General features: G+C 44.3%; 1 protein-coding gene across 2 annotated transcripts in view; it reads right to left on the reverse strand.

Moving 5' to 3' along the window:
• Window positions 1–353: 353 nt before the first annotated feature.
• PAPSS2 (3'-phosphoadenosine 5'-phosphosulfate synthase 2) overlaps window positions 354–19,578 on the reverse strand; it is an 89,870-nt gene continuing 70,645 nt past the window's right edge. For both annotated transcript variants that reach the window (XM_083149067.1, XM_083149066.1), the window contains 3 exons: window positions 12,874–13,142; window positions 10,486–10,715; window positions 354–2,155 (listed from right to left, as the gene is read on the reverse strand). In XM_083149067.1, the coding sequence (XP_083005193.1) occupies window positions 2,014–2,155; window positions 10,486–10,715; window positions 12,874–13,142 (641 nt within the window). In that variant the 3' untranslated portion in view covers window positions 354–2,013. The remainder of the gene's footprint in view (window positions 2,156–10,485; window positions 10,716–12,873; window positions 13,143–19,578) is intronic.

The following is a 19,578-nucleotide window of genomic DNA, read 5'->3' on the forward strand; positions in this document are numbered from 1 at the left end:
CGACCGCCCAAATCCCGACAGTTTCTTCCTCCGTGGGTGTCCACGACACCCCTGGAGGGAGAATAAATTAGCGTGCCGAGCGTAGCGAGGCACCGGGCCCGCTGCGTGGCGAGCGCAGCGAGCCCGCAAGGGGGGGGGGGGCGATCCACGTCCCTCCCCCTTGTCGGGATTTCGGCGTCGGGATTTTGAACGCCGGGATCCCGACCGCCGGGATTTCATACTGAATCCTGTACATCTACCCCTCTGTTTCAATGTTTGTATATCGAGCTATTCAACTAAGAGTGGTGCATCAAGTTAAATTTACAAAAATCATGTACAGAACATTTTATATAAAACAGTCACAAGACATAGGGTAAATATATAAACATTTATTAGATATGCAAAGTAAGCAGTATACATAGGATATTTTCGGAGACATAAGCAAGCAATATATATATTTTTAAAAGGTTAAAATCTTCTGTCTCCTCTTTTACGACATATAAGATTTATCAAATAACTCAAATTACACTATAATCAAAATGTTACACAGAGCATTAATATAGGTTTCTGGTTATAACAGATCCTTCATAATTACTGCGAACCAGTGCTAAGTCCATCCCGTACTGTCAGAGGAATATATATAGTAATCTGTATCCTAGGACAGAACTGAGTGATGGTCAGAACATCAGTAACTGCTCCGTTCCCAGTCGTAGCGCGCAAGTCTCTTCATTAACACAAGGCAAGTTTGGTCCAGAATACAACGTGTACGATGGGACATAACATTTAAACTCAAACAGAACATACATATTTTTAAACAATTTATAAAAATACCGATCTCATTTTTCTAGAATATAAAAATCTTGACATTTAATTTTCGTATAAGCTACTCGGGCATTTATGATTTTTATTTACAAGTCACAAACACGTTCGTACAGTCGTGGAATTCAGTTTACGTTACGCTTTACTCTGCTGTGGCTTTAGGGAGCTGTCCTGTGTATTCTCAGGATCCAGAGGTAGATGAGCAAGATGGAACTGGGCAATCTAATTAAAACAGGATGTCACCTCACATGAGGGGAGCATGGTCTGTGATAAATATATTTCTATATGTGTTGAAGGCCTCTTTATCGTCACATCCATGTCTTACACCCTGCTTCCTATTCACCCAGGCCATACATTTCCAAAACATGCGATGCTGTCTTCCAATCAACAATCCTAATTCCTTTCACCATGGAATGTAGGATCGCCCAAGGAGAGGTTCATATTAATTTACAAGTAGCAGTAGCTGCAAAAAGCCTGCTTTCCGTTTTACCTTATTAGACAATAAAGCCAAACATTTATAATTCATAAATAATGTAATTGTTTTTTCACAAAGGATTATCAGTCTGTCCTTTTGTCAATATCTTCTTATTAACTGTCGCGCTATCATCTGAATAACCCCCCCCCCCCCCCTCCAGTGTCATGCAGTACAAAACAGCGGAGAGGGTTAATGAGTTTATCCTACTAAACACACAGTCCTCAGCAGTTTCACCATTCAATAGAATAATGATTGTTCACAATTCAATGGCACAAAAATAAATAATATATATTGCATGTAATTATTATCCAGTCTCCTGTAGAAATAGCACCAAAAGCACAGCCATTTGTTCTAATTAGTGTACCATTTTAAAATAGCATTAACACCTAATGTCACATCTTCCAGGGGATGATGGAAAAGAGGGCACCAAAAGGGGCTAGGGTCGTGCTTGCTTGGCCAGGCCCCCACTCTAGTACTGGGGCCTGCCCCCACTCTCGGTACCCTGCCATCTTCTACGGGTCTCAGCATTCAATGTTTGCATTCAATATTTGATTGTCTATAAATAAATTGATTATAAGGATTGGTAAAAAAAAATACTACTTTTTGTTTATAGAAATGTATTAAAAGCAATAAAATAGTTTTTCCTACTAATTATCATATAAATGGATTTAATAATTTCAATTAAAAAACAAACTAGAATCTTGGTTTCTTCTATTTGAGTTCCCATTTGTGCTCTTAAATCAATGCTTTTTATCTAGTGAGCAATAATAATCTGTTAAAACTTTCCAGGCTTTGGGGGCCATGAAGCCATCTGGGGGGTTTTCTCCCTCACGTGCCAATTTCCTCATCCGGGTTCCAGAGATGAAGTCAAACTCACTGTGTCTAGAGTTGAAAAAAAACAAGAACATTTATTTTTCAACGTTAACTATGGCAACTGATAATCTGCTGTGGATAATATTATAATTAGTACATTGCAATGTCACATACTATATATATATAAAAAAAAAAATCTTGAGGTTAGGTTACAAAGCATATAATAAAGTCTGCAAAGAAATATTGCAATAAGATTTGGTACTTGTGGATTATCACGGCTCCCATCGCATGCCATCGCATGCCATATATAGTGGCATGCGATGCAATGCGATTTTTACCGATTTTTGTCAAAATCGCATCGCATGCGATCGCATATGATTTTTCACTGAAAAGCATCCAAATGCATTGGAATGAGTATTAAACATGTTCAATGGCCCCCAAATGGCATTTTTGAGGCTGTACCACCCCCACTATCAACGCGAACCCGAAGCGTGGCGAGCGCAGCGAGCCCGCGGGGGGGAGGCGGTACGCGTCCTACGACCTTTTCATACCCCCACTATCCACGTCGGCGTGGAGTTGAGAATAGAAAGTGTGGCGAGCCCACCGAGCCCGAAGCGTGGCGAGTGGACGCGGACACCTGTGAAGCCCGTGAGGGGACGCGGATACCTGTGGAGGTATCCGCGTCCGCTCGCTGCGCTCGCCACACTTTCTATTCTCAACTCCACGCCGACGTGGATAGTGGGGGTATGAAAAGGTCGTAGGACGCGTACCGCCGCCCCTCGCGGGCTCGCTGCACTCGCCACGCTTCAGGTTCGCGTTGATAGTGGGGGTGGTACAGCCTCGAAAATCGATGGGATGCGATTTTTTCGCATACGATGGCCATCGTGGAAGCCGTGATAATCCACAAGTACCTAAGATTTCATTATGACCATTTACTCCTAGAAATATCCATGGCAGATTGTAGTACAATATATACAGTAGTAGGATGTTCACCACTATAATACTTATATTCAGTTGTTGTTTTTTTAAGTTTTATTTTTTTATTATGCTTTCACCTTACAATACATTTGTCAAATGCATTATATGTACAAAATAATTGTGATGTTGCCATGAACACAGAGTTACTGATATACATATTAGCTTGATTCGCAATAAAGAGTAATAAGAAAAATAAAAGAAATTCAAAATACAAACAACATTGACAATTAACCTGTGTCCACATCAGTCATTGTTCGACACTTGTTTTCTGTGTTATTCGTTTTGTCCCAATTTAGTCTCAATTATTATATATCATCAGCGGGGAGGCCGCGTCCCTTAGAAACTCCCATCCCCCATTCCAGACCCTCTTCCTTGTCGATTTCCTAGGGAATTGGTGGATCTCCCTGTACCACTCTTGTTTCAAAATATTCTGTGTTCTGGAGGGTTTGCTTGATCCTGCCCTGAAAATCTCTCGGTAATGTATTAATATAACTCTCCCAGGTGTTAAAATAAGTTTTTGTGAGTTTTTCTTTATGCAGTGTGGTCTCCAACCAATCCATCATGAACAGATGGTGGAGTTTTACCTTGAATAACTCTAAGGGAGGGGGGGAGGGGTCAATCCAATTTTGTAAAATAGCCTTGCAAGCTGCTGCACTGATTGCAACTGATAGTTTTTTGCAGCCTCTTGTTATCCTCTGTTGTTCGGGGAGGATGCCAAAAATCGCCCACTCCGCAGTAAATGGTATGTAGTTTAATAGGTGGTCTAGGGCAAAAGATTTTACCTGTAGCCAAAATTTGCGGATAAATGGGCACGTCCACTAGCAGTGAAATAGGTCGGCTTGTGGAGCTTGACACTTACCACAGTGTCCTGTGTTTGGCATGCCGGCCAAAAATTGTCTCTTGGGGGAATAATAGGATCTGTGAGTGATGTTCAGGAATAGTTCCTGGTACTGGGCGGCTGGGAACAGTTTGCGAGATATGGATAGCTGTTTAATTAATTGTTCGCAGGAAAACGTGGGGAAGTGCGTTAACCATTGTTTCATACCTGATTCTGAGTTAGAGTGATCAAGGAGAGGATTGAATATCCTATAGTGTATTGAGATAGCTTTTCTAGTGATCTGTTGGGCGCGCAAAACCCTGTCAAGTGTGTTTGATAGGTCCTGTTTTGAAAAAGACTTCAACACTGAGCTTACGTAATGTTGCATTTGAAAAAACGCTATTGGGAAATTTCTGAGAGTTGGAAAGGAAGTTTGTGCCTGGGAGAACGTCAGGGGTTTACCGCTGGATGGATCTGTAAGATCGCCAACGTTTGTCAGGCCTTCTCTACTTAAAGTTGAAAAAGGGAAGCTAGCCTCCCCGTGCTGGAAATCAGGGTTGCCCAAGAATGGGAGGAATAAGCTTTTATGTGGATTTAATTTATAGGAGTGGCGTAATATATGCCATAAGCGATATGTAGACCACAGTAGTGGGTTCTGGGATAGATTTGTAGGGATTTCCTCTTTTATTTTATGTAGAAAGGAAATTAGTGTGTCTTTTTCTAAAAAGGCTGATTCCAGATGTGTGTTGGCATATACTTCCGTATTTTTAAGCCAGTCTCTCAAGAATCTGGTGAGGGATGCGTAATTGTAAGCTTGGACGTTGGGGAGGCCGATTCCTCCATTGAACCTAGCTTGTTGTAGTTTATTCAGTGCAATCCTGGATTTTTTCCCTTTCCATATAAAAGTTCTAAATAAGGTGTTCATTTTTTTAAGATCAGTATTGCTTATTAGGAGTGGCAAGGATTGTAGGATACACAGCAATTTAGGGAACGTTGACATCTTAATTAAATTCGCCCTCCCTAAATAGGATAATGTTAAGTGTTTCCAGCTGTCCAGTTCTGAGGCCAACGATTGGATAGTTTCTTGAATGTTTTTTCGATAGAGTTCCGTAGGGTATTTGGGAAGTTTAATTCCCAAATAAACGATGTGTGATTTCGCCCAGGCAAATGGTAGGTTTCTACCCCAACCTGGTTTAGCTATTCCTGGTTGTAAAAAGAGACCTCTGGATTTCTGGAAGTTTACTTCGAAACCTGAAATTTTGCCAAATTTGGATAGTAGATCAAGAATTTCTTTAATCGAATCCTTTGGGTTTCCTATATATAATAAAACATCGTCTGCGAATGCAGATAGTTTTATCTCTGTGTGGCCTATCTTGATTCCCTTGAAAGGAGTAAAGGTCTCCAGTATTCTAAAGAGGGGGTCGATGGATAAATTAAAAAGAAGCGGGGAGAGAGGGCAGCCCTGTCTTGTACCTCGCTGCATTCTGATGGGGATCCCTTTTTGGCCGTTTATTATTAAGGATGTCATGGGGTTAGTGTAAAAATATTTAATGAGGTTAATGAAGGTGGCATTAAAACCTCGAGTTTCCAGAATCGAAAACATATGTGGCCAGGCTACTGTATCGAACGCTTTGTTTGTGTCTAAGCTAAGTAACATGTTTTTAGAGTGAGGAGACTGATTAGAGGCCACAGTGGCCGCTATCGCCATACGTATGGCTTTGACTGAGTGACAGTCCACTTATATTCAGTTTAATGACAGGGCATAGCCATGAGATAATATCATTAAATATTTCATCTTACAATAATATTTCAAATATTCTTGGAAAAAAAGGATGTGCCATGACATATTAGTAAGTATAATTATGATGATGTCTATGTTTTTTACGTAGTAAACATCTATTGATCAATAGAGAAAGAGATATATAAATATATCTACCTAAGGCGCTTAGGTGTGAGTGTGCTTGGCTAAAGCAGCAATCTAGAAAAAGGGGGAGTCAGCCCCAATACAACATGTCAGTGGTTCCCAAACTGTGTGCCGTGGCTCCCTGGGGTGCCTCGGGACACATGCAGGGGTGCCCTGGGTTGGTGGTCCAGGATTATTAATGGTTCATTATTTATGAGCAAAACCAGTGCTGGTGGCTGCCAATCATAAATGGTGTACAAACAGAAGCAAATCCTGTCCTTTACCACATAACTGACCTTAAGAATCACATATAAACCCAGTCTAATTATTTTATTTTTGGCTTGGGGGTGCCGTGAAAAAATTCTAATACTCTAGGGTGCCGTGATTCAAAAAAGATTGGGAACCCCTGCAATATGCAAAACAAAAGAAGTGGTGGATTGCGCTAAAGTAGTGATGAATAAAATTACAAAGCTTTTGAAAAAGCTGCTGAGCGCAGCGAAACGCGTAGGTGCATTCCCAGTGACTGCAGATCGAGTTTACACCCTTTGCCAGCTACATCTACTATTCCTGATAAAAAGTGGAAACTAACAGAATCCACAGAGGGATTACATCTGCTCCAACTTTGGAATTGCTACAGCTCACAAGCTCCAAAAACTGACCCACCCATCGACTCCGTGGCAACAAACAAAATCTGGGGGTACGCCACCTCCTAAAGGCCGGGATACAAAATTGGGGTTTGAGGATTCAGCAATACTCGAGCATCAGCTTTTCCATAACATTTGGATTACAAATTATCCCTCCCAAGTGTGGCTTCCACTACGACAAATTCCATACACTGGCTCTCTGGATCTATCTGGGTGACTATTGATCTGACTGTTACTCTTTTAATTCAATTTTTATTGTATTTTTTAGTGCTTTATGTCATGTATTGTAATTCATAATATTGCATGATTAAAAAACCCTGTTTATGTACACACCCGACCACTCCCACTTTTTTCTTTTTAATATATTAATGTCATTTTATTCATCACTACTTTAGTGCAATCCACCACTTCTTTTGTTTTCTCTATTGATCAATAAACTATTTAACGTAGAACAATGAAGCGAGAAAGGCTGTTGGGAGATGACAAGGAGAATGAGAGATGACATGTACAGATCCAAACCGCTACTCTTGGCGCATCAGGCCTCATGAGTCTCTGTGGAATCTGCATGGTCGAAAACAGCCACTGGATTGTCGAATCCGCGGACGTTTTCAACCAATTACATGTGGATTTTTGACAATCCACGTGTATTTCGACTGTCTGAACACTTCCGGAAGAGGATCATTGAAGACAGTTGAATTTACATTGGATTGGCCGTGATTCCGACTGTCGGAAACGTTCCAACAGTTGGAATCAAAAATTGAATACCCCTTTAGTCACAAAGCGATGTAGCTAGCATGCACCAGGAGACTATGCTGATATGGGACACTTGTATATCTGTGTGCGACTGAATCTGTCTGTAAAGTTCAACAATATATGAGATGCAGCCTGTTTCTATTTCTTGGTGTATCCTAGTCGCATTGCGATAAGAAGCATTTACGTCAAAACAGACTGAGTTGCACGAAGACACATCTGTACTGTTCTTAACAAGATTTCTGCTTTGGGTTCCATGGTTCCCACATAGGCCCTTATTCTGATCGGTGCGGATATTCCCGAATTCTTACAGTGCGGCCCGCACGCCACGGTGTGCTGCCGCGTGCGGCCATCGTCCGTAGAAACGCCCACGTGTCCTCCGCATTCGGACGGACTCACTCTTTAAGAACAGGGCGTGTTTACGGACGACATACAAACCATGCGTGTGCGGGAGAAACACTCCGATTCTGCACGGTATTACAGAGTATTACAGAGTATGCACGGGAATACCGCATCCGAACGGGAGTCAAGCGGTGCTTCCGCACGTAAGCGGAGTATTTACGCCAAACAACCCACTATTATGTCTATTCTGCAATACATCACATGACCCACTTATTCAATTACCTATCCTCATACAAAAATGCTTATTTGGAATTGGAATCAATTAGATGCCAATATATCCTTACAAGCATGCCTAACACATGCATTGCACACATTAACCCTTACAGCAATTGAAGTGCAATGGTTTCAATTAAAGCACTGACAAGCGTCCTATTAGTGAGTAATGAGTAAAGGAGTCGATTCTATTGGGTTCAGGTGTTAATGCTTGTAGTCATTAGGCGGTCCGTTCGCCTACCGCAGGAACGTGTGGTGTCCGCAAAGCAATAGTAGCCTTTTGGACACCGCACATTTCTTCCCTTTTTGTTCGCGTGCATTCGGAGTGGTATCCGAATGCACGCCCCCCAACATAAGTGTACTCCCCCGTGTCTGCCCATGTTTCCGCCCCGTTTTGCCCACTTTGAAACTACGCCCATGTGTCATTCCGCATGACGCCCATAATACGCCCATATTTCCCGACTGATTGCGGTGAACAGTTTTGTACGGGATTTGGCCGAACAGGTACGGAGTCAAGGCGTGGCACATGCGCGTGGCGTTCTCCACGCATGCGCAGACGCCGTAAAGACGCGATCCGAAAGTATGCGGAAAAGTACGCGTCAATCAGAATAAGGGCCATGGTGACATTGAGTTCTCTGAATCTGCCTACAACCCCGATGTTGCCCTGTGGGTACCATGGACCTCGAAGAAAGAGAGTTAACTATAACTCTTGTTTTCTTCTTCGGGCTCCATGGTTCCCCCACACAGTTCACCTTTTCCAGGTCCCCCGACCAGTGCACTCATTACTGACTGACACATTTTAGTAGATCCACAGGTGGAGCTAATTATTTTACTTGATTCTGTGAGGAGACCTGCAAAACATGCACTGTGTTGACCGACTTTGAGAACCTGTGGTCTATGTGTAGATCCATTTATACAGATTTGTATGGCATTTTCCATAAAAGGTATATAATGTTTAAAGATAACTTAATCACCCTTATACCCCTTTCACACCGCACAAATAACCCGGACCCGACCCAGGTTGTTGCTGGGTCGACCAAAAACACTGTGCGGTGTGAAAGGGCCTTTTGAAAAAGCCTGGGTCCAGCAACGTGGCAATCCAATCCAGGTAAAAAGAATGGTTTTTACCCTGGTTGGACCTGGGTTGCTTGGCAGTGTGAATGGGTAACCCGGGTCGAGCGTCCCGGATCCTGATCACTTCTATGGAGGAGACAGCAGCATTACCTTAGTGCTGCCTCCCCTGCCTGACACTCCACCCTGCCCACCAGATGACATCAGTGACCCAGCAATAAGCTGGTTCGCTGTGAGCCGCACTTATCGCAAAAATGCCATGTCGCCAGGGCCGGCAACAGAAATCTTGGGGCCCCATACACTGATATTTCTGGGGGCCCTCACCCCCTCAAGCACTAGTAGTTGTGTGGAGCAGGGAGGAATGGTGGGCATATTGGTGGCAAGGAGTCTCATATAATTGCTGCCCCCAGCGCAGATAGTCTCACTTCTGAATTGACATCTAATACACATTATGCCACAAATCGTGATGCCTACTACATATTATACCACACACTTTAATGCCCATTAGACAATTGATGTTACGCACCATGGCAACCGCCGCACGATGATGATGCTAACCAGGGTTGCATCACCTTTCAAGTGGCGTGAGTTAAGGTGCTTGGTGTTACACGCGTTTCCATAGTAACCGACAGGGTAGGATGATGTCATCAGCGGGCGCATCCACTCTGTACGGATGATGCGGGGGCGGTGTTCTCACTGGTGCTGGTATGATAAAGGTATGTGATTTTCACCCGTGTATTATCCTGATGACGATGTGGTAAAATACATCGAAAACATTTGAACTTCAACTGCATGATTTCCTTCTTTCTTATCCATGTGCGGCCTTTGTGGAGTGTATGTGTATATACACGTGTGTGACCAAATTCAGATATTTACTGCCAGTTTGAAGCCATACGTCCTTAGAGATCAATTCAAGTGCAGTATGTTAAATCAAAGCATTTAAAGAGACTGCTATCCAGACCTGAGCTAACACTAGACACGGCCCCGAGAAGCAGCAGTAGAGACCCAAAGTGCACCCCACATATAAAGATTTCTCACCTTAGATGCTGATGTTTATAATGAGCACCCACAATGGTCTGGGGACATCCGGGACACGCAGCTCTTGGCTGCCGCGCAAACAGCCTGTGGACGGTCCGCAGGGACACGCAGCTTCCAGACGCTGCTTAGATACACTGACAGCACCGGCTCATGTCAGTGTGTGTAAGCGCCGGCGGCCGGACGCTGCGTGTCCCGGCGGATCATCCACAGGCTGTTTGCGCGGCAGCCAAGAGCTGCGTGTCCCGGCGAATGTCCCCAGGCAGCCCCCATGTACTGCAGGCTCAATTGTCTCAGCGGCACCACGGCCACGCTAACAGTCAGAGGATGAGTGGCCCGGCGGCCAAGCGGGGGCTGAACTTGGGGCCCGTCACAGCTGTACCCTTTGACCCCCCCTGTCGCCGGGCCTGCATGTCGCTCCTGGGACAAATCCCATGTTCAAATCCCAGCTGCGACACAGCATTTACAGCCTGAAAGCAGCCTATTAAACCTTGTTGGCATTAATCATCTTTGATGCATACTCCTGCAGAATAAGTTGTCCAAGCAGAAGTTGTCATGTGATCTGCATACCATCAATCCTCTTTACCTTTCTTTATCATAGAACTCCATAGCTGAATTCTTTGTGTTGTAGGCAGCCACTCTGAATGGGATGATTTCCACAGAGGTGAGTCCTGGGGCCATACTCAGCACTTTCCCCCCATGTGTTGGCTCATACATATCCTGTTTGGTTTCAGGATGGGGCATGCCAGCTGGGTCACGACCTACAATGTAGAAGTTGCTCCCAGCGATCATACGACACCTGCAGTGCCACTGAACCTGTGACAGATACAGGGTTACAAAGACATGATATAAACGCTTCTCTTGGTACATACATGTAAAATATAGATATATGATTTTATACATACTAGTGAGCTCAATGACAGCATTTCAACTTGTGGCTTGTGTGTTAAAACTTTAGCCAGGGACATTTTACCCTACTTCAGACCTACATGTGTAGATGTTATGTACTAAGAAAACTGTAGGTCTCTGCGATATCCAAGATTATCAACACTAAACGATTGGAGCCATAAAACAGATGTATCCATAGAGCCAATTATTCCAACATACCAACATCAAAATGAAGGCTGATTTATGTGACACTGGGGCAGATATATTAAGCTTTAACAAGAGATAAATCCAAGGGTGATAAGGACAGATAATCGTCCAGCCAATCAGCTCCTTACTGACTTTTTTCAAACACAGGCTGTAACATGGCAGTTAGTAGGTGATTGGCTGGACGTTTATCTCTACTTATCACCCTTGGATTTATCTCTTGTTAAAGCTTAATACATCTGCCCCATTGTTTTGTGTATTTAAGGTATGTGTTTTATTGTATGTTTGTATTACAGATGACAATGTTTTAAGGGCATTGAAATGTTGAACTAGCTCTACAGAGTGGAGCGTCTCTTTGCTAGCCCTTTTGTGTTGCATGTGTGTGGAGTATATGGCCGTAGTTTTAGGCACTGAGCGAAATAATGCAGTGAAGTTGACAGTGAAGTTGACATATAAAACCAGCACACCACCATCCTAAGTAGAATTCAATCCATTTAATGCATAAGGGGTATCAAGGCACAACAACAAATATAGCCGAATAGCATGTCCTTGTAAAAAGCTTGCCTATACATCCAGTTTGTTATTAATGGTGGCAAGCATCGCAGTATCCAGGTCACAAGACAGCCTTGATATAATACATATTCTGTCAAGGGAATGCCCCTGTTGGCCCCATATTGTTGCCGGTTTGTAATTTGGGCATTATTAATTTTGTGGTTCCCAGGGGTTACTGCTGTGTGCCCTCCTGTGACACTAGTCTACATCTTGGTATTGGCACGGCCATGGGCTACTACGGTGAGTACTGTTTATCAGTGCGGTAGTTTATTATTATTATTATTATTATTATTATTATTTTTGTGTCTGTAGGCTGTGACATAGACTAGTATTTGTGTGGGTGTGTGACAGTAAAATAGTACTAATTGTTTATATTATCTATATATTGTAAGCTTTGTTTTTTTTTCCAAAACATTTACTTCTGTTGTATTTTTTGTTTTGTTTTTGCTGTGTACAAGATATACAGTGATAAACAGTGCCTGCAGCCTAACCCTCACCCTCCCTGTTAGTGCCTAACCCTTGCCCTCTTTCTGAAGCCTAACCCTCCCCTTTTTTCATGACAATTAGGAGCAATATGGTGTGGCGTAATGTTAAAAAGGAGCTGCACAGTGTGATGTAACATGAATAAGAAGCGATACTATGTAGTGTAATGTGGGTAAGGCTCAATAAGGGGTGGTGTAATATAAGTAAGGAGCAATATGGTGTGGTGTTATATGAATTATTATAAATAATGGGGGTGGGGCACCAAATCTCCTGCTGTCAGAGAACACCATTGAGGTGAGGGATGGTGCTGGCTTCTCTTGTGATCTGTGCTGCTGGGAGAGGGGTGCTGCTAGGTCAGAGGTGGAACTATGGCTGGTGGTATGGGGTACCAGCTAAACTTTTACCTAGGGCAGTGGTTCCCAAACTGTGTGCCATGGCACTCTGGGTGCCTCGGGACCCTTGTAGAGGTGCTCGGGTAGGTGCTCCAGGACCAATCATAATTATTTATGGTCATTGTGATAGGCAAAAAACAGTGCTGGTGGCTGCCAATCAAACTATGTGAACAAACAGAAGTAAGTCCTGTCCCCTTACCACATAACTGAAGCTAAGGGTGACAAATAAACACAATTTACTTGAGAAAAATATGCTATATTTCTTAATAAGAAACATTTATACTAGGGGTGCCTTGAAAAAAAAATGATAACACTCTAGGGCACCATGATTCCAAAAGGTTCAGGAAACACTGGTCTAGGGTATCAAATTGGTTAGGGCCAGCTCTGCATTTGTGGCCATTTATGCACAAACATGCATTATTAAAGTTGTATAGAATTGTAGAACATTAGTTCACCTCAGTGGGTCCTGCATACAACATTGGTGAAGGAAATATGGCCACAATGGTTGTCTTTGGATCCAAAATGCCCTCTTCGAGTACAGCTGCGTGCTGCTTCATGCGCCACTCCAAAGGAACATCATCGTCTTTTGTCCACCCTCCCAGAGGGTGTAATAGAAGCACAGGGCACTTGTAGCCCCTACCCAGTAGGTGGCGTCTTGTGTCCTGCATCAGCAAAGCATGTCCATTATGAACTGGGTTCCGGAGCTGAAAAGCAAAAACTGCATCTAGGGACACAAAAATAAAAGAAAGGAAGGTGATTAAACGCATTTATTAACGGTTACTGTTATTAGAACTCTGTAAATAAAATGATCTGCAGTGCTATTACTCAATGTTACAGATCAAACACAAAACACACACACTCTGTTACTCAGAGGTATATAAGGACATGTTGATCAACACTGCTGTACAGTCAGCACTAGATAAGATTATCATAAAACAAACACGGAACAGCAGTGAACTCCCCCTAGTACAATGCCTGTAGGACAGAGATTACAGTCAGGTGACATATTTCCCCCTCCTCCACTTTACTACATTAAGCAAATAAAAAGAAACAGCAGTACATTCCAGGCTCTGCAATTTCTCATTACACAAATGACACGGCTAAACCCTCGATTTTAGCCAATGCTGTAAGAGAAGAGGAGGAGTTTGGGAGAAATGGCTGCATTCACCAGTTCATCTAAGGACTAGAGGAGGATTGGGGACTTGTCCAATAAACACGAGTTATGAAATATTGTTTTAAATGTATTAAGATCACTGGAAGTATCTTTTTCGTTTTATTAATTTCATAAAGGAAGCCCATAAAATAGATTTTTGCAAAATGATTTACAAATGAAAAGCAGCAAAGATCTTATTTACAAAGCAGAAAGCCCAGGGGTGAAATGTAATAGGAAGAGAGATTGAGAAAGTGAGAGATTTGGTAAGAAATCTCCTTTTATTTTTTAGGCTGCAAACATTTACACTGCAAAACCAGTTTGATTTTGAAGTGTAAATGATTGCCGCTTTAAAAAATGGTGATTTCTTACCAAATCTCTCAGTTTCTGAAACTCTCACCCTATTACATTTGGCCCCTGGTTTTACTTCTGGAACCTAGATAGTCAAGCCAGTGAGCTCAGAAGATGGGTACTGGGTGGACCAAACTAGGCTCATGTCTATACGTGTCTGCAAACTATAAAAGGACAAACTCTGCAGAAGCATGAAAAGTACCGAATAGACCAGCGATGGCTAACCTTGACACTCCAGATGGTTGAACTACACATCCCAGCATGCCCTGCCACAGTTTTGCTATTTGGCCCTGCTAAAACTGATGCAGGGCATGCTGGGATGTGTAGTTCAACATCAGATGGAGTGTCAAGGTTAGCCATCACTGGAATAGACCATCCCACTACTTTATTACAACCTCCTTTATTAATAAAGTTGTCAGGGTCCCCCTGAAAATACTGTTACTCTTATTAATATTTAGGCTCATATTAAAAATGAGGTTCAAACAGAACAGTGTTTAGCGTGTGTGGAACTTTTGTGGGTGTAGCTATACGTTACAATGCTTAGAAGGACCGGCAAAGAGTAGGTGATCCCAGGCGCTGGGGACGCCAACTGTTGGGTTCACTTAAAACACTGAACTAGTAACATAAGGCCAAATATACTAAAACTTGGACAGGTTTAAATGACCAGTCAACCAGCTTCAACTGTAACCCATTTTTTAAACCCAGCCTCTAACTTGGCAGTTAGGAGCTGATTGGCCAGTGAAAAAGTACCAGACACTTTATCACTTCACCAAGCTTACTAATTATGTCCCCTGTAACATGGCAGTTAGTAGCTGGTTGGCTGGTACTTTATAACTCTCCACTTTATCACTTTTCAAAGCTTATTACATCTTTCCCATGAGGCAGATGTACTAAGCCTTGGAGACTGATCAAATGGATAGAGATAAACTCCCCAACAATCAGCTCCTATATGTCGTTTTTAAACACAGCCTGTAACATGACAGTTAGGGGTTGATCACTCTCCAAGACTTATTTCATCTGACCCATAGGGGTAAATGTATGAAGCAATAATAAGATAAGAGTGGAGAAGTGTGCCAGTGGACGAGTTGCTTTACATAATTTTATAGCATACAAATTAACCAATCAGCTTCAAAGCTGATCTGTTGCCATGGGCAACTTCTCCGCTGGCTCACTCTCTTATTACTGCATCATACATTTTCCTCATAGTCACTTATACAGGGGGAAACTGTTTCTGGGGTGAGAGATTACATCAAGGAGGGATGGAATGCGGCACAGAATGCACAGAGAGCGTAGCAATGCACTTATTAAAGAATAGGAGTATTTACACAAAATGAAAGACTTTTCACCTGATAGTGCTACCTGCCTGCCTGTCTGTCTGTGCTACCTGCCTGATGATGCTACCTGCCTCCCTGTGCTACCTGCCTGCCGGTGCTACCTGCCTGACAATGCTACCTGCCTGATGTTACTACCTATCTGATTGTGGTAAATGCCTGACAGTGCTATCTGCCTGATGGTGCTACCTGCCTGCCTGCTTGTCTGTGCTACCTGCCTGATGATGCTACCTGCCTGCCTGTGCTACCTGCCTGACGGTGCTACCTGCCTGACAATGCTACCTGCCTGATGTTACTACCTATCTGATTGTGGTAAATGCCTGATGGTGCTATCTGCCGTATGGTGCTACCTGCCTGAAATTTCTTTCTATAATAACTCCTGCTGCTGTTGCCCTTTCAGTTTTGCTACTTTTATTATATTACGTTGCTTTTTTCTGTAACAAATTCTATATATGATTACAATTGTGTTTTACCCCAGTGTGGTATAAAACACAGACAGTCGGGATCCTGACTGTGCTCGCCACGCTGCGGGGGGGGGGGGGGCCATTGTATTCTCCCTCTATGGGGGACGGGAGCACAACGAAGCCCCTTGCGGGCTCTCTGCGGGCACAGTGGCTTGCTACGCTTGCCACCTATACTATTCTCCCTCTATGGGGGTCGTGGACCCCCACGAGGGAGAATAGCCGCTACCCGTCTGTCAGGGTTTTAGCAGTCAGGATTCCGACGTAGGTGTAATGACGGTTGGAATCCCGACTGCCAGTCAGTCATCCAGCACCCATTTTACCCAGTGCTTAGTTTTGCTCTGTATGGTATAGAGCAGTGTTTCCCAAACTCATTCTTCAAGGACCCCTAACGGTTTTTGTTATCCAGGTCATCTGTGGATCTTTAAAATGTGACCTTTAGTCCTCCTTGAAGACGGAGTTTGGAAACTGCTGGTGTATAGGAATTATATGCACAAAAAATAATAACTAATAAAAAAAAGTGCAGGTGCACCTGCACAAATCAATGTGTCTGTGTACAATAAAGCTGATTTTAAACTGCATCCCATTGATTTTGCCCTATAAACCATGACCATGAGAACGTTTCAACTTTGCCTTCAAGTTTTTTTTTCTTTTGTAACAATTTAATTAAAGGCACCTTATCATTGTGTTCTGTACTTTGTAACATGAGTTAATGCCCTGTTATAAATGTGACAGAAGTAGAATGCCAAGGTGTTTCTCCTCTGTACTTTGTACAAATGTGAAAGGGTACTATAGAGTATCTAGGTTTCACTTGATAACTCAGATAGCTGGGCACAAACTACCAAACTAAAGATAACACTATAAATATATGCTGTACTTTGCAGAGTAATGAACAATGGCAAGTCCTTGGAATGCGGGCAGAAAAGCTACAGGACTTAAGCTGGGTACACATATATACAATTGTCGGGCTGTTCTTCCGTTCTGGTTCGGACAGCCAATCAATTGTATATGTGTGTACACTGTCCCTACCAACCGATAAACGGCAAAAAACTGTCTTGACCGTCCATACTCGGTCGGTCGACGGTTCTTTGCTGTTTAATTTTCATCCGACAGGACGGCCCCATATCGGTACAAAAGTGCAGTGTGTACGCACGTCCGACCGATATGCTGCCGTCCTTGCGACTATACTGACAAAGCTGGAACGCCCATGTGGGCGTTCTAGCTTTGACTGAAAAAAAAAACCGGCGTGGGGTCCCCCCCACTGCTGTAACCAGCACCAGGCTGAAAGAGCCGGGGCTGGTATTAAAAAATCAGGAAACCCGACAAATAGGGCTTCGCTGATTTTTTAAAACCAGCCCCAGGCTCCAGGTCCGGGGCTGGTTCCCAAAATACAGGGGACAAAATGACTAGGGGTCCCCCATATTTTAAGAACCAGCCCCACGCCAAACCAGCCAGCAGGGTAATGTCACAGCCGGGGGACACTTATTATATAAGGTCCCGCGGCCAAAACATTCATCCCTACTGACCAGTCAGCCTGGCCAGGGGCCCTGGGGGAGTGGGGACCCCCCCAATGAAGGGGTCCCCCCCCTCCAGGACTTACCTGACCAGGCTGAAGCCTGGTGCTGTCCACGATGCCCCTGGGCGGTGGGCAGCGGGCTGATGGAATGGTGTAAAAAATAGAATAAAAACTATTGTTTTTTCCTGTGGAACTATGAGTCCCAGCAAGCCTCCCCCGCAAGCTGGGACTTGGAGAACCACAAGTCCCAGCATGCGGGGCATTAAAGGGCCCACTGGCACTTGTAGTTCCACAGAAAAAAAAATAGTTAAATAAATACACACTGACACATATGAAAAATAAAAGTTTAATACATACATACATTACACAAACACACTGATACTTACCTATCTTGATCCCATCGGTAGGTCCCAGAGTCTGGTCCGGTGGCTTGGTTCCGGGGCTGGTCCGGGTCCGGGGCTCCAGGGCTGAAGAGTCCGGGGTCCTGGATCCATAGTAATCCAAATGGGTACCTGGGGAAGGAAATCCAACTCACCTGTCTTCTGGCGACCACCACGGCATCTGCTGTTCAAGACGCGCTGCTCCCGGCTTCTGTGGTACCCGCTCTGCCTCCGCTGTATACTAGAGATGCAGAGGTCCTTCTCCCTCTGCGTCTCTGCTCAGAATGATTTCTGGCCAATCAGGAGCCGAGAAAGTTACAGGACTTAAGCTGGGTACACATATATACAATTGTCGGGCTGTTCTTCCGTTCTGGTTCGGACAGCCGTTCAATTGTATATGTGTGTACACTGTCCCTACCAACCGATAAACGGCAAAAAACTGTCTTGACCGTCCATACTCGGTCGGTCGACGGTTCTTTGCTGTTTAATTTTCATCCGACAGGACGGCCCCATATCGGTACAAAAGTGCAGTGTGTACGCACGTCCGACCGATATGCTGCCATCCTTGCGACTATACTGACAAAGCTGGAACGCCCATGTGGGCGTTCTAGCTTTGACTGAAAAAAAAAAACGGCGTGGGGTCCCCCCCACTGCCGTAACCAGCACCAGGCTGAAAGAGCCGGGGCTGGTATTAAAAAATCAGGAAACCCGACAAATAGGGCTTCGCTGATTTTTTTAAAACCAGCCCCAGGCTCCAGGTCCGGGGCTGGTTCCCAAAATACAGGGGACAAAATGACTAGGGGTCCCCCATATTTTAAGAACCAGCCCCACGCCAAACCAGCCAGCAGGGTAATGTCACAGCCGGGGGACACTTATTATATAAGGTCCCGCGGCCAAAACATTCATCCCTACTGACCAGTCAGCCTGGCCAGGGGCCCTGGGGGAGTGGGGACCCCCCCAATGAAGGGGTCCCCCCCCTCCAGGACTTACCTGACCAGGCTGAAGCCTGGTGCTGTCCACGATGCCCCTGGGCGGTGGGCAGAGGGCTGATGGAATGGTGTAAAAAATAGAATAAAAACTATTGTTTTTTTCTGTGGAACTATGAGTCCCAGCAAGCCTCCCCCGCAAGCTGGGACTTGGAGAACCACAAGTCCCAGCATGCGGGGCATTAAAGGGCCCGCTGGCACTTGTAGTTCCACAGAAAAAAAATAGTTAAATAAATACACACTGACACATATGAAAAATAAAAGTTTAATACATACATACATTACACAAACACACTGATACTTACCTATCTTGATCCCGTCGGTAGGTCCCAGAGTCTGGTCCGGTGGCTTGGTTCCGGGGCTGGTCCGGGTCCGGGGCTCCAGGGCTGAAGATTCCGGGGTCCTGGATCCATAGTAATCCAAATGGGTACCTGGGGAAGGAAATCCAACTCACCTGTCTTCTGGCGACCACCCCGGCATCTGCTGTTCAAGACGCGCTGCTCCCGGCTTCTGTGGTACCCGCTCTGCCTCCGCTGTATACTAGAGATGCAGAGGTCCTTCTCCCTCTGCGTCTCTGCTCAGAATGATTTCTGGCCAATCAGGAGCCGAGAAAGTTGGCTCCTGATTGGCCAGAAATCATTCTGAGGAGAGACGCCGAGGGAGAAGGACCTCTGCATCTCTAGTATACAGCGGAGCAGAGCGGGTACCAGCAGCCGGGAGCAGCAGGTCTTGAATTGAAGATGCCGGGGTGGACGCCAGAGGAGAGGTGAGAAGGATTTGCTTCCCCAGGTACCCATTTGGATTACTACGGATCCAGGACCCCGGACTCTTCAGCCCTGGAGCCCCGGACCCTGGGACCTACCTACGGGCTCAAGATAGGTAAGTATCAGTATGTGTGTGTAATGTATGTATTAAATTTTTCTTTTTCTGTGTTGTCAGTGTGTGTTTATTTAACTCTTTCTTTTACTGTAGAACTACAAGTGCC

Source organism: Crinia signifera, chromosome 6 (genome assembly GCF_055691185.1).
Source record: "Crinia signifera chromosome 6, ASM5569118v1, whole genome shotgun sequence".
Lineage (NCBI taxonomy): Eukaryota > Metazoa > Chordata > Amphibia > Anura > Myobatrachidae > Crinia > Crinia signifera.